Below are 19,025 nucleotides of genomic sequence, written 5' to 3'. Positions count from 1 at the left end.
TATTTTTTCATTTTTTCTTCATTATAGCATTCAAGCTTTATTCTGCATTAGAACTTTGACCTCTCTGTGCCTCACTTTTGTAAGCTGTAGAATGGGGATAGTTAATGGGGATGTGGTGGGCACGTGACCAGGGGGACACAGTCCCGTCTGCAGGGGACGGAAGGTAAGTACACAGGGGCTCCAAGGTAAGACATGAGAAGGGCAGGCATCTCAGCCCAGGGTTCTTGGTGGGCTCCTGAGAGGTGTGAGGGGATAGACCTGATGTCCAGAGCAGCTTGACAAGCAGGAGAGGGGGAGCTGCGTCTTAGAACGATGGGAGGGTTTTGTGGGGAGACGAGACAGGTTGAGAAATGTTGCAGACAGTGGAGACCCTGGAAGTGGCCTGGCAGAGGTCCAGGCTGGGTGTCGGTATGTGGGAGGACCTCCCTTGCCAGGCTGCACATGTGCATGGAGTTTGTGTCGGAGTTGGGGGCCAGTGGGGGTGCATGAGCGGGGCCAGTGGGGGTGCATGAGTCGGGGGACAGAAGTCAGGGGGTCTAGGGAAGTGCCTGCTGCCTGAGATCATACTTAACCCATCAGGGCCAAGTTGCCCAACCTGTGAAGCAGGATGGCACATCATCTCCTGAAAGTGGACGCTTGGCAGCCGAGGCTGCGCCCTCCCCCGGCCTCTGCCTGGGACCCTGCCTGTGATTGGGGGTCGTCAGTGGCCCTCAGGCCTGGGGCCAAGCGTCCTCTCAGTGTGGGGGTTGGGCCTGTGTGTGCTGCGTGTTTCCTTAGAGAAATTTTACCAAGGAAAGCTCAATGTCACAATCCAGTATTTCCGTGATTTTTTTGCTAATGAAGTAATTTAATCAATTTGGTTTTCGTTTACACAGAGCTGTGGAGCATTTTCAAGGCTGCTTTGTGAGGTTGAGCTTGATGTGCCTGGGCTTCCTGTCCCAGGTGGCACCGGCCTAGGTCCCCACCCAGCCACCCCTCTCTCTGCAGCCACGCACCTGCATCAGGGCCAGATAGCTGCATCACCTGCTTTTTAAAAACCTTCCTACTTAGATTGAAACTCTTGGGGAAGTTATAGTTAAGTAGCAGTTGTTTTGCTGACATTAAGATGTTAGAATTAAAGAAGTTGTAGTAGGACTGTTGTATGTAAAAAACATCTACTTCGTTCAGTTGACCTAGATTTTCTTTCGGTTTTATGTTACTTCTTTGTTCTTGGATTACCCAGATTCTATCCATTGAAATATTATACACTCTTCTCTTATTTTCTGAGCTCTAAGAGTATAAGTATTATTGTCATTTTAGAAATAAGATTTGCATTAGTGGCAAAATTGTTTCCACTATTTAAAATTTTTTTCTGATTCTGCAGTTAACAGTATTCCTTACAGAAAATACAGAAAAGAGTAAAGAAGGAAATAAATATTGCCTGTAACCTGATTAATTTTTATATCTTTCTTGATAGGCAGTCCAGGTTTTGAGTTTTGTTTACAACTCTGTGACCAACTGTATTAGTTTCCTATTGCTGTTGTAACAAATGCCCACAACCTTAGTGGCTTAGAACAGCGCAAATTTATTGTTTTATAGTTGTTTAGAAGTCTCACTGGGCTAAAATCAAATAAGAGGACTTGTCAGCACCATTTGTCACACTTAGTTCATGCTAACTACCTGGTAACTGGAGTGATGGACTGTGTTAGCTGATTGGCTTCATCCTCCCACCTTTATGACAGGAAGTGGTTTTGCAACTTGGAGCCTGAAGCCCATGGAAGTTAGGCTCCTGTCCTCCCCAGAGATGGGGAGATGGGCGCTGTCTCCCTTGATGTGTACATTCCAAAGAGATGCTCTCCAGGTCCTCGAGAAAGACATTCCTAAGTCATAAAGCTCGCAAAGTGCCAATCTAGTCTTCAAAAGAATTTATGCACCGTTCCAAGAAAGGAGGAAATCCTTCCTTTGGCAAGTTTTCTAGTGTGAGTTCTCAAAGAAAGAGAAGGAGAGGGACAGCTCTTCCCTTAACTTTCAACCGGGAGAATTAACGCCTCTTACACGACCTCATCTCTGGTCCTCACCCAGGTTGTCTGTCCCCCTCTGGAACGAGGGTAGGGCCTGGTCCGAGGTTCACTCCGCATCCACAGCGCCCAGGGCAGCGCCTCCCGCAAGTAGTGCCCAGTGAATAGTGAGTGAATGAGTTACAGGAGTCCTGCTTCCGTCGACCCTCATAGGAGCCATTGAAAGGCCGTTACTGATGCACAGTGCCGTGGACTATGCCCACCACTTGCCGTGGAGCGAGTCCTGAGCCCAGGTGAGGGCTGTGCCTCCGTACCTGGCCCCACAGGGACGCTGTATAGACGGGAAGCTGAGGCTCGACGTGTCGCCTGGTGACTCTGGGTCTAACTCCAAAGTCCAAGTGCATTTCACTTCTACAGAAAAATACAGCATGATCCTTACCCTGCCCCCCCAAAGCCTCCAGGGACAGAGGACAGGACTGAGAGCACGAGCATATAAAATCTTAGGCTTGTCTGTGTTGACTTGTGGGACTGTTGAAGGGTCATCTTTTCTGTACAGTTACAGCTTTTCCATATTTAGTAATGAGGTTGGGCCAGTCCTGCCTCGTTTCTGAGTCTCACTTTGTCCTCCAGCCTTGGGGTCCCCCCCAGGTCTGTGTTGCCGGGGGTGGGGCCTGTGGGAGGGCTTCCGCAGGCCTCGGGTCAGTGCCGGCTCAAGGGTCAGCTCTGGATCTCAATGGCTCCTTCTGATATAATCCACCTTGTGGTGGATTTCTTATTTGCAGGCGTGTTTCTTGAGAGCCTTGACTGTCTGTTATGTGAGTGTGAGTCTCTGCAATGATCACTTTACCATGCTTGGTCTGCAGCTCCTTCGTGTTTTATTTCCCCCGATCATGAAGCATGTTCTCCCAGTGACGAGGGGGAAGTTCGACTTCCGTTCCTCGCTTGCCCGTTGCTGTGTGCTCTTTTGCCTAAGCATTTAATCACACAAGCATGGATTCCCCCTCATGTGTATGTATTTTTATTTTAACCTACTGGATGTTTTTTCTGATTACACAAGAAATATTTTCCTTTAGAACATATTTTGGCAAATATAAAAAAGCATGAAGAAGAAATGTCTCACCTCTGGTCATCCTATCTGTCAAAACACTTTGAAAACACACACACACACACACACACACACACACACACACACACACACACACACACACACACACACACACACACACACACACACACACACACACACACACACACACACACACACACACACACACACACACACACACACACACACACACACACGTGTGTATATTTTGGGCTGCGCCTCATGGCTTGCGGGATCTTAGTTCCACGACCAGGGATTGAACCCGGGCCACGACAGTGAAAGCGCTGAGTCCTAACCACTGGACCGCCAGGGAACTCCCTGATGTATTTTCTTCCAGCATTTTTTCTGTATGTAATTCAGATCATTCCTTTCGTGAGCTTATAGAACATTTAGAACATTGTTCTGTGTCACTGCTTAGTCATAGAAAAATGCCATTTTTAATGTCTGTAACATTAGGTTAAACTTTACAAAAGCATTGTTTTTGTAGGTCAGAAATGGTTGAATATCAGCAGTTAGGGTTTAACCTAATATTTGATCAAGTGGTTCATCATGATTATTTTCCTAATGTTAAATATTTAGCTTGTTTCAGAGTTTCAATTAGTATACACAACACTGGGGTGAAAGTATTTTACATAATCTTTGCCAGTTTCAGTTTGTCCTCTTGTATTTGCCCTTTTAAAATCTGAAGGGAACAACAGCAAATTACTTTCTATAAAAAAATTACAGTGGTAATTGACTGATTCATTTTCAGGGCAAATGGCAATCACTGGCTTCCATTTCCTTTGCTATTAGAACATCCCACCAGACCACGTGAATGTCAGTGAGAGACTTCTCATTGGGTCCATGGGACAGCAAGGTTAGGGCCTCCTGGTGTATCTTAAAGCTCTGTTCAGAGCTTGCTCTGGCAGAGATTTTCAAGATTGGCATCACTTGATTTCCTTTTCATAATAAATCCTGATTTTTAGTTCTTTTATGACAGACATTTACTGTTGGTTTGTTCTGACGATAATCCTAGTGTTTCTGTTTATTCAGGAAATTGCTGACTGCCTGCCTGCTGCCCTCTGCCTGCCACCATGCCATGTCCAGTAACAATATATATTGTTTATTGAGCACGTACTGTGTCCCCCTCACAGTTCTGAGTGCTTTACACACATTTAATGTTTAAAGAGCCCTAAGGGGAGGCCTTTTGACTATAGGTAGCTTACCTGTAGGTTTTCATAACCTGCTCACGGGCACCACTGGGAGGTGGGGACCCTGGACTGCCCTGACACCGAAGGGCAGACGTTAGCCATCGTGCTTTACCACCTCCGTGGACACAGCCTTTCAGCTCTTGGTCCAGGTTCCTTGGAGGGGTGTGTATACCATCATTTCAGAGGCTGGAGGTGTCCTTTTTATGACCTTTTGGTTGGAAAAAAATGACTTATTTGTTCTATATATTCACTGGGCTTTTTGGTACTGGTTTATCTGAGTGTGGGTTTATATTTTTTTAAGCTATGGGCTTTTTTTGTTTGTTCGTGTGGTCTCATTTTCTAGGTCCAGAAGCTGCTGTGTATGTGCCCAGTCGATTTCCATGGCATCTTCCAGTTGGATGAAAGGCGGAGAGACGCGGTGATTGCATTGGGCATTTTTCTCATTGAATCTGATCTACAGGTAGGACTTGGCTAAATTAAAAGTGTTTCTGCATGCAAAAGAGGTTGCAGTTAGGGTTTAAGTTTGTGCCTACTTTCTACTCCTAAATCAGGCCTAGAGGAGCGCTCGCGAACCTACCTGGTGGAAGTGGTCAGCTGAGGGTGAGTGATGGGGAGGGGGCAGAACTGGTGGGAATGAGACCTCTATGGACACGTCCTCAGGAAGGTGTGGTTTTTGTTTTCTCCAGAAAGTTAGAGTGCTTTGTGAAGTAACCATGTACCCTCAAGAGTAGACTTGATTTTAAACCTCAGGCAAAGGAGCCAGACTCAGAGTAACCACTTCTTTTCCTTCCAAAAGGACAGTGTTCTTTGAGATAATTGTGATATAACAGTCTTTTTCAAAACTATGATAGATATAAATTGTTTTAGAGTACATGTTAATGTGCCTCTTAAAGGTGATTTACAAACCAGTGTTGTCACTACAACAGAAAATGGCCATTTTTAGTATTTACCAAGGCTAATTGAAGCAAATGCTCAGTCACTGGATACAGAATCTTTTATCTGTTTATTTTTATCATTGCCGAAAATTATTTTTTAAAATTCCAAGTTTAATCTTCCTATGTTAAAAAAATAAAGATGTCAGCTATTTGAACTTTTATTCATCTAAAAAAGTTAGCTTGCATGTCTTGGAAATTTTACTTCAATAAGAATTAATATTTTTGACAGAGTATTTATACGTTTGAAAAAAAATAAGCATTTTAATTTTAGAGAAATATTTTAAAAATTAAATAGGTTATCTGATCAAGGCCACACAAAAAACCAAGATTAGATGCATAAGCTGCATTTTAATTCTTCTTATTATTATTTATTTATAAATGTGAAAATAAAGACAATCATTTTCTATTTGCCAGGTCCTATTTAAATTTAAATATAAAAATAAAGGGAGGAAAACCTGTATAAGAAACTACTGCTATTCGAATGAGTATTACTTGAACTATCTTTGGCAAACACATCACTTGCTGGATTTACCTGTGAGCCCCTAATACCTGTATTGGGTTTTTTCAGGTGGCAGGGAAGAGACGAGTACAAGTTACTTTTGGTGTGGTTTGGGTTCCAGGTCAGTGGTTGGCAGGGGTGGCAGCGGCTGTCCCATGGGGCTCACAGTTGGCCTGAGCTTCCCAGGAAGCCGGAGGCCTCACCCACACCAAGAGAGGAGCCCGGTGTCTGCTGGCCCCTGCGCCTAGGGACCAGCTTTATCATGATCCACCTGGAGTTTGTGTTCCTTTCCTCCATCCCGGGTGGGCGCTGGCACTGGCCTCCTTCGTGCCCAGTTAGTGGGCTGCCCTGGCAGCAGCCGTGGCCAGAGTAGCAGTGGTGGTGACACCATTGCAGCGTGTGTGGGGAAGAGCCCGGGCCGCTCCCTCTCTGCAGGGCCTTGGTGTGCAGCCCCTTTGGGGTCTTGTGTGTGTTAGTACACCAGTTCCCTGGGCAATTGTTGTACAGGAAAAATGGCTTTGTTTTCACTAAAGAAAGTTCTCTATTTATTTTGGTTACCTGCTGTGGCATAAAAATTACCCCAAAGTTGGTGGTTTAATTACCCCAAAGTTAATTGGTTTTGTTTGGCAGAGGTTTTTGCTCATGAATCTGCAATTTAGCCAGTGCTCAGAAGAGCCCAGTCTCTGCTCCATTTGGTGTCATCTGGGGTGGCTCAAAGGCTGGCCCTGGAGTCACCTGAAGGCCCCTCCCCCACATGTGTGGGGTTGATCGTGGCCGCTGGCTGGACCTTCTCTGGGGCTCTTGGCCAGGGCCCCTCCATGTGCATGGCCTCCCCGTGTGGCCTGGGCTGTGTCACTTTGTCACAGCGTAGTGTCTGGGTTGCAAGAGTGCGTGTCCTGCGAAAGAGCCGGGGGAAGTGGCTCTGCCATCTCTGAGCTAGCCTGGGAAGTCAGGCTCGTTCATTCTACTTTCTACACGGAGCTGTCCCTCGGCATCTTCGGGAGATTGGCTCCGGGGCCCCTTGCAGGTACCACAGTCCAAGGATGCTCCAGTCTTCCGTAGAAAATGGTGTAGTACTGTCAGCTCCTCGTATCCATGGATGTGGAACCCTCAGATACGGAGGTCTTGACTATACACTAGAAGCAAGTCACCAAGGCAGCCTTGTTTTCAGGGGATGCGAATTTGACTCTGCCTTTTGGTGAAAGGGGGGTGGCAGAATTTGCAACCATGTTTTCAAAGCCACATGTTTTTTCAGTGTTTCAGAACATCAGATAGTGTCCCCTTCTGTGGAGGACACTTGTCCTTCATGGGGGCAGCGGCACGTAGGGAGACAGCCAGGAGAGCTAGTGGTGGAAGGTTATGAACTCTATGCTGATTGGCTAGTTTGGAAACTAGACGAAAGTAATTTTTCCATTGGCTAACGTTGGCTATAAAGTCTAATGCTGAGTTTGAGAGGAGCAAAAGGAGACATGAAGCCGAAAATTTATGAAAGGAAGGGAAGAGCACAAAGGCCATGAACAACAGAAAGAAGTATCACCAAGTTTGTAAGCTGCTCTCCAGTCTGGAGGATGTGGTCCTGAGGTTTGGGTTTGGGGACTTTAAACACCTGGCAGGAGGCAGTTCTGAGTGTGTGCACATGTGTCTTCTTCTGGAGGCCAGAGCCAGGTTGGACACTGAGCAGCAGAGGGCAGGTGTTGGCCTTCCTGTTGGCCGGAGGGACGCTGCCCACCATGTGCAGCAGGAAGGGTGCGACACTGTGCAAACGCCCTTCTCTGAGATGATCAGGATGTGGATGTGCTTTGTTTTGGGCTCAGTCTGTGCTAAAAAGCTACCAGTCATGTACTTAATTAAATGTAATTTTTTTTTTTTTTTTTTTTTTTTAGCACAAAGATTCTGTGGTTCCTTACCTTCTTCGACTTCTTAAAGGTCTTCCAAAAGTGTATTGGGTAGAAGAAAGCACAGCTCGGAAAGGCAGAGGTAGTTTTGCTTAAAGTTTCCCTGAATGCAAGGAAGCATCTGTGTGTTCCCCGTCTGTGAGGATTGAATGTTTAATCACACTAACGTGGCAGCTAGGATGCTTCTAGCTGGTTCCACTCCTGTGCCTGCAGCACTAGCGCTTTCTCACGTTACCCAGAGCCCTGGGCGGGATGAGCAGAGCTGAGCAGGACCACGGGGACCCTCAGGAACCTTTGCTCATGTCCCATTGGCTGCCCTGGGTCCCCTGCTGTCCCTGAGCTGGTCTGTTGCCTCAGATGGAGAGGCTTACCCTGCAATAAGGTCAGTTCTCCAGATGGCCTGGTGGCTGCCCATTAAGGAGGGCTAAGATGGGAGCTTGGGACTCAACCACCATGTCCACTGTCAGTAGTTTTATCGCTTTGTCGGTGTTGCTAAATTTCCACTGAACTTTGCATCTTTGCAAATGGAATAAATTCATGTGTATTTCTTTTTAACTTGTATTTGATACTGATCTCTCTTTAAGGTCAAAGAGAAAGTTAGATAATCTTTTCTCTCTTCCCCTCCACTGCCCTCCCCTCCCTTCCTCCCTCCTTGCCTTCTTCCTCCCGTCCCTCCCAAAGTATTTACATAGGTCCCCTACATGCCAGGCATTGTGCTAAACGCTTATAACACTCATGATCTTGTAAACGGATTTCCCGACTCCAAAATCAGCTTGGAAGATCTCCAACATTTCAGAGTTCATGACCCATGAGACTGAAGTTTCCTTGTAATCTCTCTCTCTGAGGTCCAAGGCCCCCACCTTCAGATCTAGCGGGGGGTTGGTGCCTGCAAAGAAGGCCCTTGTCCTTTCTGTTGGTGGCATGCCCTGAATTTGTCAGGTGGGCTCAGTCTGCTGGAGACTGTGCTGTCCTCATGAACATCTGCTTGTGCCTGCTCATGTTCCTCTTGCCCTTTGGGCTTTCAGCATTTCTGGTGACTTACTGTACCTAAAGCTGACAGACCCCAAATTATGCAGGTGTCCTGGAATTGGAAAGACTACAAATTAAATAGAGCATTGCTGAAAAGTGAAACATCTGTTTCTACCATTGTTATCTAATTTGGGGAGAAGTAGAATACTAGAAAGTGTTGATCCTATTTTATTTTATTTCAAAACAAATATCACTTCTGTATACTTGGACTCATTCGAATGAATTTTTTAGCATTATTTAAACATTGTTAGGGACTTACCTGGTGGCGCAGTGGTGAAATATCTGCCTGCTAATGCAGGGGACACAGGTTCAAGCCCTGGTCTGGGAAGATCCCACATGTTGCGGAGCAACTGGGCCCGTGCACCACAGCTACTGAGCCTGCGCTCTAGAGCCCGTGAGCCACAATTACTGAAGCCTGCATGCCTAGAGCCCATGCTCCGCAACAAGAGAAGCCACCACAGTGAGAAGCCCACGCACCACAACAAAGAGTAGCCCCCGCTCACCGCAAGTAGAGAAAGCCCGCACACAGCAATGAAGACCCAACGCAGCCAAAAATAAATAAATAAAAAATAGATAAATTAAAAAAAAAAAAAACATTGTTAGAGATATATAAATTTCCAATTATTGGGTAATATTTCAGTCTCCTAGTTTCTATTAAGGCAATATCACTTATGCTTTGATAAACCCCATAGCAGTAGTTCTTAAAAGGGCCATCCCTGGACCAGCAGCATCAACAACCCTGGGAACTTGTCAGAAGGGAGATTCTCAGACCCCACATTGGAGCTACTGAGTTAGGAACTCTGGGCCCAGGAGTCAGGCAGACTGCGTTTCAACAAGCCCTCCCGGTGGTTCCGGCCACACTCAAGCTTGAGAAGGACCTAGAGCTGCGTCTCAGAACCACATGTGCGGAAGTAGACACGCAGCGGTCGTCTCCTGTGTGTGTGTGTGTGTCTTTGAGTCAGTGCTCAACGTTCAAAATTGGTTAAATGTTTAATAGTGATCGGACCTCCTCGGCAGCAGGTCTAACCTTCCCAAAGTGCACTTGACAGAAGTGGTGCTTCACTTCTGGTCTTTTGGGTGTAGTGCTCCCTTCTTGACCTTGAGGCCCTGCTCCTGAGAATCTCTGGACTGGCAGGCTCGGTCAGGGAAGGGCTTAGAAACCTCCGAGGAGCAGAGCACATCTCTGGGTGCTCTTCTGAGGACTTTCTCCACCTGTCAGAAGAAAAAAGGAAAAAAAACATTAATTCAGTTTAAAGTGATAGTAATTGGTATTGGACAGTTAGCCTCCATGAAACATCTCCCATAGTCTTACCAAGATTGATTTCCCAATTTTATTTAGGTCGGGAATAAAACATGGAATCTGTCATGTTGAGAGGCTCTGTAATCTCAGACTATAAATTGGCTCAGCAAACATTTCAATTTCTTGAACCAAAACATTTTATTACAAGGAAGGCAGGGGTGTTTCTCAGCGAACACGTTGGGCCCATATCTGTTCTCTGGAGGCTCATCCTGACGAGGGCGGCCTCCACTGTAAGCAGGTCCTTGGCAGCCGTGTGAGAGGGAACAGCCAGATGGGGTGGCCGGTCGGTGTGATGATCCGATTCCTGTCTTTCTTTCTCCAGGCACCCTCCCAGTGGCCGAGAGCTTCAGCTTCTGCTTGGTCACTTTGCTGTCTGACGTGGCTTATAGGGACCCTTCCCTCAGGGATGAGGTAAGTGTGTGGTGACTCAGTGTCTGTTTCTGTAAGATCCGAGAGTCCCAAAGTGATGATAGGACAGAAAAAAAAAAAGTTGATTGGATTGTTTATGTTGATTTATTTCATACTGTTAGTAACACACATGAGAAATGTTAAATCCTGCTTGCAGTGCTTAGTCTCCCACTGACCTCCTGAGTCTTATCTCGTTCAGCTTCCCCAATTGCCCTGTGAGGTGGGCAGCAAAAGATCACGCATCCTCCTGCCTCCATGCTGGGGACTGACATTCATAGGAGAAGATTTGCTGGAAAGCTGGAGCCGTTCCTTCAAGTGCTCCAGTTTTTTTAGTTTTAGTTTATTTTGTTGGAAATGTTACTTAAATGTATTTCATATTTCTCTCCTTTTATTTATTTATTTATTTATTTATGGCTGCATTGGGTCTTCACTGTGAGAGGGCTTTCTCTAGTTGCAGCGAGCGGGGGCTACTCTTCATTGTGGTGCGTAGGCTTTTCATTGTGGTGGCTTCTCCTGTTTTGGAGCACGGGCTCTAGGCGCACGGGCTTCAGTAGTTGCAGCACGCGGGCTCAGTAGTTGTGGCTTGTGGACTCTAGAGCGTGGACTTAGTAGTTGTGGCACACGGGCCTAGTTGCTCCACAGCATGTGGGATCTTCCCGGACCAGGGCTCAAACCCGTGTCCCCTGCTTTGGCAGGCGGATTCTTAACCACTGTGCCACCAGGGAAGCCCCCTGTATCTTTTACTCTTTTTTTTTTTTTTTTTTTTGCGGTACGCGGGCCTCTCACTGTTATGGCCTCTCCCGTTGCGGAGCACAGGCTCCGGACGCGCAGGCCCAGCGACCATGGCTCACGGGCCCAGCCACTCCACAGCATGTCAGATCTTCCCAGAATGGGGCACGAACCCGTGTCCCCTGCATTGGCAGGCGAACTCTCAACCACTGCGCCACCAGGGAAGCCCCCCCTGTATCTTTTTTAATTTTTAAAATCTCTTTCCTTACTATCACATTGTAAATTGTGTCCCTATTTCTGCCATTATGTTGGTCTCCACCCTTCGTTCTTAGTTTAGGTTCTTTATTTACTTGTGGGTTGGCTAAAGAGGTAACTAGATACATTAGAATCACATATTATTTAAAAAGCTAACAGGGCTTTTCTATCAGTAACACCTATTGAAATAGGTCACCACAGAAGATGGTGGCATAACTTGAATACGTGAAATGGATGAAACATTGCTTTCCAGGTCCTCACTGTTCCGCATCATTTGACACTAGCAAAACGTGAGCAGTTTGGTGATGAACAAGTCACCTCAGACCAACTTCATTTTTCTGCCTGGATTCCCCAAGACTGGAAGTGGGGGAAGTGAGAGGGACTCGGTCTGGGTGCTCTTCATCAGGGCCTGAACCACGCCTCTCCTGACATCCTGGGTCAGCAGTGTAGCCGAGGGCAGGGTTTGCAGAGCCACCTGAGGACCACCCCAGGGGCACCCGGCAGGAGTCTCTGGTCGCCTGCCCCCTGTGGTGGAAGCTGAACAGCTAGGACCAGCCAGGACCGGGGATGAAAATCCTGAAAGCAAGTCAGTCTCGTCTGTAGACGATTCGGATGCCAAGCTGGGAATCGAGGACCCTCGCGGTGAACTGAAGCTTATGCCCTGAGCTTTTGTGGGGCTCAGTGACGGGCAAAAAAATACCAGCCCTGCGGGTGGAGGGGCACAGCTGGAGTCAGCATGTGTGAGAGACACTTAAGGATTTCATTTCTCTGTGAGTTCATGGAGCCAGCAGTGTGAAGGGCTGCTGGAAAGCCAGTGTCACATCCACAGACGTCTGGGGTCCGTGCTGAGTCTGGTGATTACTCGGGGAGATCCCCAGCATCGCTGGAATAGTAATGTGTTTTGTCTGAACACTTCAGTTGGAGATGGTTTCTTACACACTGAGCTATAGTGAAGTCAGGCAGGCCATCAGCAAGGACTTGAATCATAAGGAACAGATGGAAAAAAACAGGGGTGTTGAGCTGTGAAGAGAGATTGGGGGCCTGTCACCTGTTTCCAGAGTTAGGAGGCCTGTGGACCAGCCAGAGAGGGAGGGTTCTGTCTGCAGAAGGTCTGTTGCCTGACCCCTCGGCAGAGCTTCCATGCAGGGGGTTATGGATCAGGTATGAGGTTGGACAAGAGAATGTCTAAAGCTCCCTCTAGTTCTGAATTAATTTTGTGATATTTATCTGATTTTGTTTATAAGTTTGTATGTTTCCTTGGCTATTCCAGATTTTAGAGGCGCTTTTGCAGGTTTTGCATGTCCTTTTGGGAATGTGCCAGGCCTTGGAGGTTCAAGAGAAAGGTATGTTTTTCTTTTTATTGTTTGTGATTATCCTTCCCCTTGCTTTTCCCAGTCTTCAGACTTTCTGTTCTTTGCAACCAGTGTATCTGGTGGACGTGACCTTTGCTGCATGTTAGCTGAGAGCCCGCGTGGCGTCGTGAGCACAGCTCTGCTGCCTGAATGCTGGGCCACTTCCACCTCTGGGGCTCAGCTTCTTCACCTGTAACATGTCTGAAGGTCATTTTTCCTCTGGTGTGAGGCTACCAATCTGCTCCCAGAAGGACTAAATGCACTGATTAAGTCCCGTGAGGGAGACTGCTCAGGTGATGTGGCTGAGGGACTGATTTGGAGGTGCTGCGTGTGGTTAAGACCTCCCACCCATGGGCCGTGTCTGCAGCCGTGGTTGAGGATGGATGGAAAATACCGCCGGTCAGCGCCTGGGCTTGGCCCTGTTGCCATGGCTAGTTCTGGCCCTTGGACTTGCTGGTGGGGGGCCCTGAGATGGGTGGTCCCAGGTACCCGGGTGGTGCAGCCACGGCTTCCCTCTGCCTTCCAGAATACCTCTGCAAGTACGCGGTCCCGTGCCTCATAGGAATCTCCCGCGCATTTGGGCGTTACAGCAACACGGAAGAGTCTCTCCTGTCCAGGCTCTTCCCCAGAGTCCCTCCTCATTCCCTCCACGTCCCTGAGGAGCTGGAAGGTGTGCGGAGGCGGTCCTTCAACGACTTTCGCTCCATCCTCCCCAGCAACCTGCTGGCAGTGTGTCAGGAGGGCACCCTGAAGAGGAAGGCCAGCAGTGTGTCCAGCATCTCACAGGTGGGGCCGTGCGCCCAGACGGATAGGGGACGGGGGCTTGTTAGGTGCCCACTCGCGTGTAGTTTGAGGGAACTTGGGGAACGTGAAAGATTCTCATTAGAGTTCTCTTTAGTACAAAGGTTGCCTTGTCCTTTTTAAGATTTATAAATGAGTCATCTCCTGGGAGGTGAAGTGTTTGGGCATCAGCTCTTTTCTGAGTGCAAGACAGTTGGTGCCTATAGAGAATATGTAATTGACTCATGGAGAAAGACAGGGACACAAAACACTGAGAATAATCTGGCTCAGTCATCAGGTGTAGAATATATGGCTAGACACAAGAATTTAGAATTACAGTAGAGAACCTGTAGCCAGGGTGGGCTTCAGCAAGGAGGTGGGGCTGAACCAGGGCTCTGGCCAGCAGAGGGAGCCTTGTCTGAGACGGATCTGACTGAGGTCTGACTGGCCTTTCTTATCTGTGCATGTGGTTGTGTGTTTCAGGTCAGCCCTGAACGAGGGGTGCCCCCTCCCAGCTCCCCTGGAGGATCCACCTTTCACTACTTCGAAGGTGGGCTTCGTCTTTCTGCTGACCGAGCCCCCAGGGGCGAGGTCCACAGGGCCTTCCTGTGCTGTGAGGATGCTAACACAGACACTGCTGTTGTGCATCTTGAGTGTCAAGCTTTTAGAAAGTATTTATTTTCTGTTTTTGATTAAACTTCTTAAACTTGAATCTAAAAATATTTCAAACATAGAAAAAAGTGCAGACAATAATATACAGGACCCCAAATGCCTGCCATCTGAATCTTAGTACATTAACCTGTGAAAGCACTGCTTTTCAGGTGGAAATACTAGCGGTGGGTCCTTCTCTTGTTTCTTGTTGTTTAAGGTCATTAAGCGCGTGGATAATATTAAAGAACAGTAATGAGACTGCGTGTAATACCTTATGTTTAATGAGTAATACTTTCTGTAGAGCTTTGCTGTTCACAAAGGACTTTCAGGTAATTTACTGAATTTGATTCGTGTGACAGCTCTGCAGTGTCAGACACTTGTTACAATAGCCTTCACCTTCTCCTCGAGGGAAGTAAGATGCAGATTGTGGGGAGGAAGTGGGGAAACAAGATCTCCACGCCTCATGGCGCCGTCCGTTCCATTGTCAGTGACACCCCTGCATAAATCCCAAATCTTACACCTGTGGTCCCTGCAGCTCTGCCTTTTGCCTCCTTTTGTGTCCACGCGCGCTGGGTCAGCCATGCAGGACGTCATCTGCATGTCGTGGTGTGTGTCCGGGACACAGACTTCTTGCCTTCTTTTATGACTATCATTATTTTTTACAATAAACTGGTATGTCCTTAAGGTGAACGACATGATGGTTTGATATACATAAATGTGGTAAGGTGGTTACTGCAGTCAAGCCATTAACTATACATCTCCTCACATAGTCACCATTGTGTGTGTGCGTGTGTGGTTAGAGCACTTCCTCTCTCAGCGCATTCCTAGCATCCAGCACGGTGTAATTAGCTCTCTGGACTCAGCCCGCATAACCGTCATCTCCCCATTTCCCCACCTCCCGCCCCTGGTCACCGCACTCTCTGCTCCCATGTCTTTGAGTTTTTTAGATTCCACATATAAGTGAGATTGTGCAGTTTTTTTCTTTCTGTAACTGGCTTACTTCACTCAGCATAATGCCCTCCAGGAATATTATTCAGCCTTAGGAAAGGAGATCCTGCCATTTGTGACAACGTGGATGAACCTGGATGTGATGCTGAGTGAGATAAGCTGGTCACACGGGTGCATATATAAGGAAAATACATGGAGCATGTGTGTTCGTGCACACTGTATATATACATGTTTTATGTAGTTTTCACACACATTTCATGCGCACACACACACTCCCTTCCCATCTTCTTCCCACCTGCTCCCTTTAATCTGGCCTCACCGCCCCCGCCCTGTCCAGCCCCCTCTGTGGCTTCACCGTGTTGGCTTCCAGCGTCTCAGCTCCTCTCAGTATTGTTGCCCCACCTCTGTTGTAAGCTGCCTCCTGCTGTCATGGCTCTTAACCTGTAGACAGGTGTAATTCTTTTTTTGTTGTTGTTCTCACATGTCTGGGTGGAAAATACTAGGACATCATTCTACCTAAGCTTTGACCTGAAACACCCCAGTGAGAGGCAACCCTCCCCAAGGATTTGCAATCCAGCTTTTACTTCTTTTTTTAATTGAAATATAGTTGATTTATAATGTTGTATTAGTTTCTGATATATAGCACAGTGATTCAGTTATACATATATATTATATTCTTCTTCAGATTCTTTTCCATTATGGTTTATTACAGGTTTATTACAGGGAACTGTAGTTCCCTGTGTTATTCAGTAGGACCTTGTTGTTTACCTATTTTATATAGAGTAATTTATATCTGCTACTCCCAAATTCCTAATTTATCCCTCCCCCACCCCCTTTCCCCTTTAGTAACTGTAAGCTTGTTTTCTGTCTGTGAGTCTGTTTCTGTTTTGTGAATAAGTTCATTTGTGTCATTTTTTTTTAGATTCCACATATAAGTGGTATCGTAACGATATTTGTCTTTCTCTGACTTACTTAGTAACTTAGTATGATGATCTCTAGGTCCATCCATGTTGCTGCAAATGGCATTTTATTTTCATTCTTTTTTATGGCTGAGTAGTATTCCATTGTATGTATACATACCACATCTTTTTTTTTTTTTTTTTTGTGGTACGCGGGCCTCTCACTGTTGTGGCCTCTACTGTTGCGGAGCACAGGCTCCGGACGTGCAGGCTCAGCAGCCATGGCTCACGGGCCTAGCCACTCTGCGGCATGTGGGATCTTTCCGGACCGGGGCACGAACCCGTGTCCCCTGCATCGGCAGGCAGACTCTCAACCACTGCGCCACCCGGGAAGCCCCCACATCTTCTTTATCCATTCATCTGTCAGTGGACATTTAGGTTGTTTCCATGTCCTGGCTATTGTGAATAGTGCTGCTATGAACGTTGGGGTGCATGTGTCTTTTTGTATTAGAATTTCCTCTGGATATATGCCCAGGAGTGGGATTGCTGAATCATATCAGCCTTTACTTCTTAATTAAAACATGGAATTTTAGTATAAACAAAAGCAAAATCGATACCGTTGTTGGTTCTTGAGGGAGTATCTGGGTCTCATGCTCCCGCGACTGACTTTCTGGTTTTGCCCCATCAGCCTCTTACTTGCCTGATGGGAGTGCCCTGGAGCCCGACTACTACTTCTCCACCATCAGCTCCAGCTTCTCCGTTTCTCCTCTTTTCAATGGCATCACTTACAAGGAGTTCAGTATTCCCCTGGAGATGCTCCGGGAACTCGTAAACCTGGTAAGCATAGCCTTGATGGATAGATGGACCACGGGTATATCAACCAGTGGAATTACTAGTTGTGTCAGCCTACATTTCACAGCACAGCTTGGTAGTCACAGTTTTCAGATTAAAGAGGGAAGGAGGGTCACATCCTCGGAGTTGCTGTGCGGCACGTTCTCATTTGTCCCTGCAGCCGCCACGTGGGGCGCGGCCACACGTCCCCTTGTTAGAGGTGAGGAAGTTGGTGTCAAGTACCTTAAGGGCTAAGGGCAGGGCCCAGGCTCAGGCAGTGGTCCGACCCCAAGCCCACTTGCTCTTGCACTTGACCCAACTCAGGGGCTGCTCTGTTTGGATTAATACAAAGCTAATGTTTCCTGTCTGGGGGCCTTTGTGTGACCTTTGCAGTCACATCAGAGTTGCCATTGTCTGAGTCCTGCAGTGGCTGGGCCTGTGACCCACCCCTGAAGTTGCCATGCTTGTACCGGGGTTCTGCATGGTGGGTTTGGGTGGGCCAGGACAGACTCCAAAGACAGGGCTTTCTGCTTTGGAACGAATGAGAGAGAAGAAGAAGGTCGGGGTGAGGCGGGGGCCGGGGGCCTGGCGCTTGCCTGTGAGGAGTGTGAACAGAAATGGCCCAGAGGTGGTGGCTATGGGTGGAGAAACAAGAAGATAGCCCAGTGTCGGTGGGCAGGGTGGAGCCAGGGTGAGCTGCTCAGTAGCCGGCTGTCCTGAGACCCCCCCAGCTGGCCATGCTGCTGGTGTCCCGACGGGACAGCAGCTCTTTAGGGTCATGTCAAGAGATTCCAGTTGAAGGCTGGATGTCTTGGGTCATTCAGGGGAATTTGTTTTTCAGTATATTTTAACTTTCAAGGTTAGGTTTTCTTCTAAACCATTTTTAAGTTTCTTCTCCTGGCATGTCGTTTATCATTATCCATATGTTTTTAAAATAACCTTAAAGCACTGTAATGTGGTGGCAGTTTTCTCAGGCGGTTCTCAGTCGGCAGAACAGTTCTTCCTGTCCTGAGCACTGGTACAGAGTGGGACCGCAGTGGGGGTGGCCAGTGCTCCTGTGAGGAATTCGCAGTGTGTGCTGCAGCGCCCGGAAGAGCCAGCGCCCTGGCCCGGGGAGGGGGCGTTGTTGGCGCCTGGGGACCGGCTGTGACGGGGGTCTACCATGTCTGGGAGGGGCCTCGGTGGGGGGAAGTCAGTCTTGCCTGGAGTCTCAGCGCTCTCGCTTCCTGGAAATGGAAACCTCATGTCCCCAGATTTGAGGGAGTTGGTTCCTTTTCTGTTTTTATTTCATTCCCATCTATGGTAAGAAAGAAGTTCTAGGTGATGGCAGGATTAGGGACATTTTGTGTGTGTATTGGAGCCTTGGTGCTCCAGTGATGTGCTCATTGTTGGCCTCTTACTTCCATCCGTTTTTCACCATGAGCTTGTGATGTGGTTTCATATATCAGCATGATTTGTTCTTCAGTGGAATGAGCTGGCACTCCTGTCTCCCGCTGTGTGTGCCAGGTGCTCACGAGGTCTCGTTTCCCTTGCAGGTGAAGAAGATTGTTGAGGAGCCTGTTCTCAAGTCCCTGGACACAGTCGTAGCCAGCGTGATGGAGGTACATCCCTCTGAGGGCATCACGTCGAGATCACCTCCCGGGCACACCTGTGTGGGGGGAGTGGTGAGGGTTTGCAGTGGGTGGGGTGGGGCCACTGGAGTGAGTGAGAGGCTCTCCGAGACTTGAGCATACGTTCCAGTGACGACAGCACACCTGCCGCCCAAGGGCTTGCCCTGTGCCTGGCTCCTTTAGATGTGTCCCCTACCGGTGCCCCGTCCTGGCCCCTGAGCAGTGGTCAGGGTCTCTACTTCACAGGTGAAAGCAGAGGTTCGGGGAGGACTAACCGGTGCCCGTGTCCCATGGTCAGCATGGGAGCTGGATTGCGGCCTGGGCCCCGACTCTGCTCCATTGTGGTCCTTGCCCCCACGGTGCCTGCAGAGCCACTGCCAAGGCTCGGTACACACCCCTCATCAGTCCAGGCACTGCAGGCCCTGGCTTGTGAGTGTGAGGGGTGTGTACTCAGGCATCTTCTGTCCTTAGCATGTTTGGAACCAAGGCCCACAGCTTTATTTATAAAATCATTAAATGTCGCTGCTGGGAGGCCTCAAAGTCCCTGGGAACATTTGAGTCAGCCCCCTTTTGTCAGGGTCCAGAGAGATCACCGATTTCCAGGCTGATGAC

General features: G+C 48.0%; 1 protein-coding gene across 2 annotated transcripts in view; it reads left to right on the top strand.

Moving 5' to 3' along the window:
- PI4KA (phosphatidylinositol 4-kinase alpha) overlaps window positions 1–19,025 on the top strand; it is a 94,719-nt gene that overhangs the window by 17,055 nt on the left and 58,639 nt on the right. For both annotated transcript variants that reach the window (XR_014017265.1, XM_081251760.1), the window contains exons 2-9: window positions 4,636–4,752; window positions 7,610–7,703; window positions 10,273–10,361; window positions 12,613–12,685; window positions 13,221–13,480; window positions 13,958–14,024; window positions 16,661–16,809; window positions 18,339–18,404. Coding sequence is in view for 1 of the 2 variants with exons in the window: in XM_081251760.1 (XP_081107886.1) it covers window positions 4,636–4,752; window positions 7,610–7,703; window positions 10,273–10,361; window positions 12,613–12,685; window positions 13,221–13,480; window positions 13,958–14,024; window positions 16,661–16,809; window positions 18,339–18,404 (915 nt within the window). In the remaining variant the exon portion in view is untranslated. The remainder of the gene's footprint in view (window positions 1–4,635; window positions 4,753–7,609; window positions 7,704–10,272; window positions 10,362–12,612; window positions 12,686–13,220; window positions 13,481–13,957; window positions 14,025–16,660; window positions 16,810–18,338; window positions 18,405–19,025) is intronic.

The sequence above is a fragment of the Mesoplodon bidens genome (assembly GCF_964165515.1).
Source record: "Mesoplodon bidens genome assembly, chromosome: 13".
NCBI classification, from domain to species: domain Eukaryota; kingdom Metazoa; phylum Chordata; class Mammalia; order Artiodactyla; family Ziphiidae; genus Mesoplodon; species Mesoplodon bidens.
The sequence above is the reverse complement of the archived record's forward strand: the minus strand, read 5'-3'. Positions and strand labels throughout refer to the sequence as shown.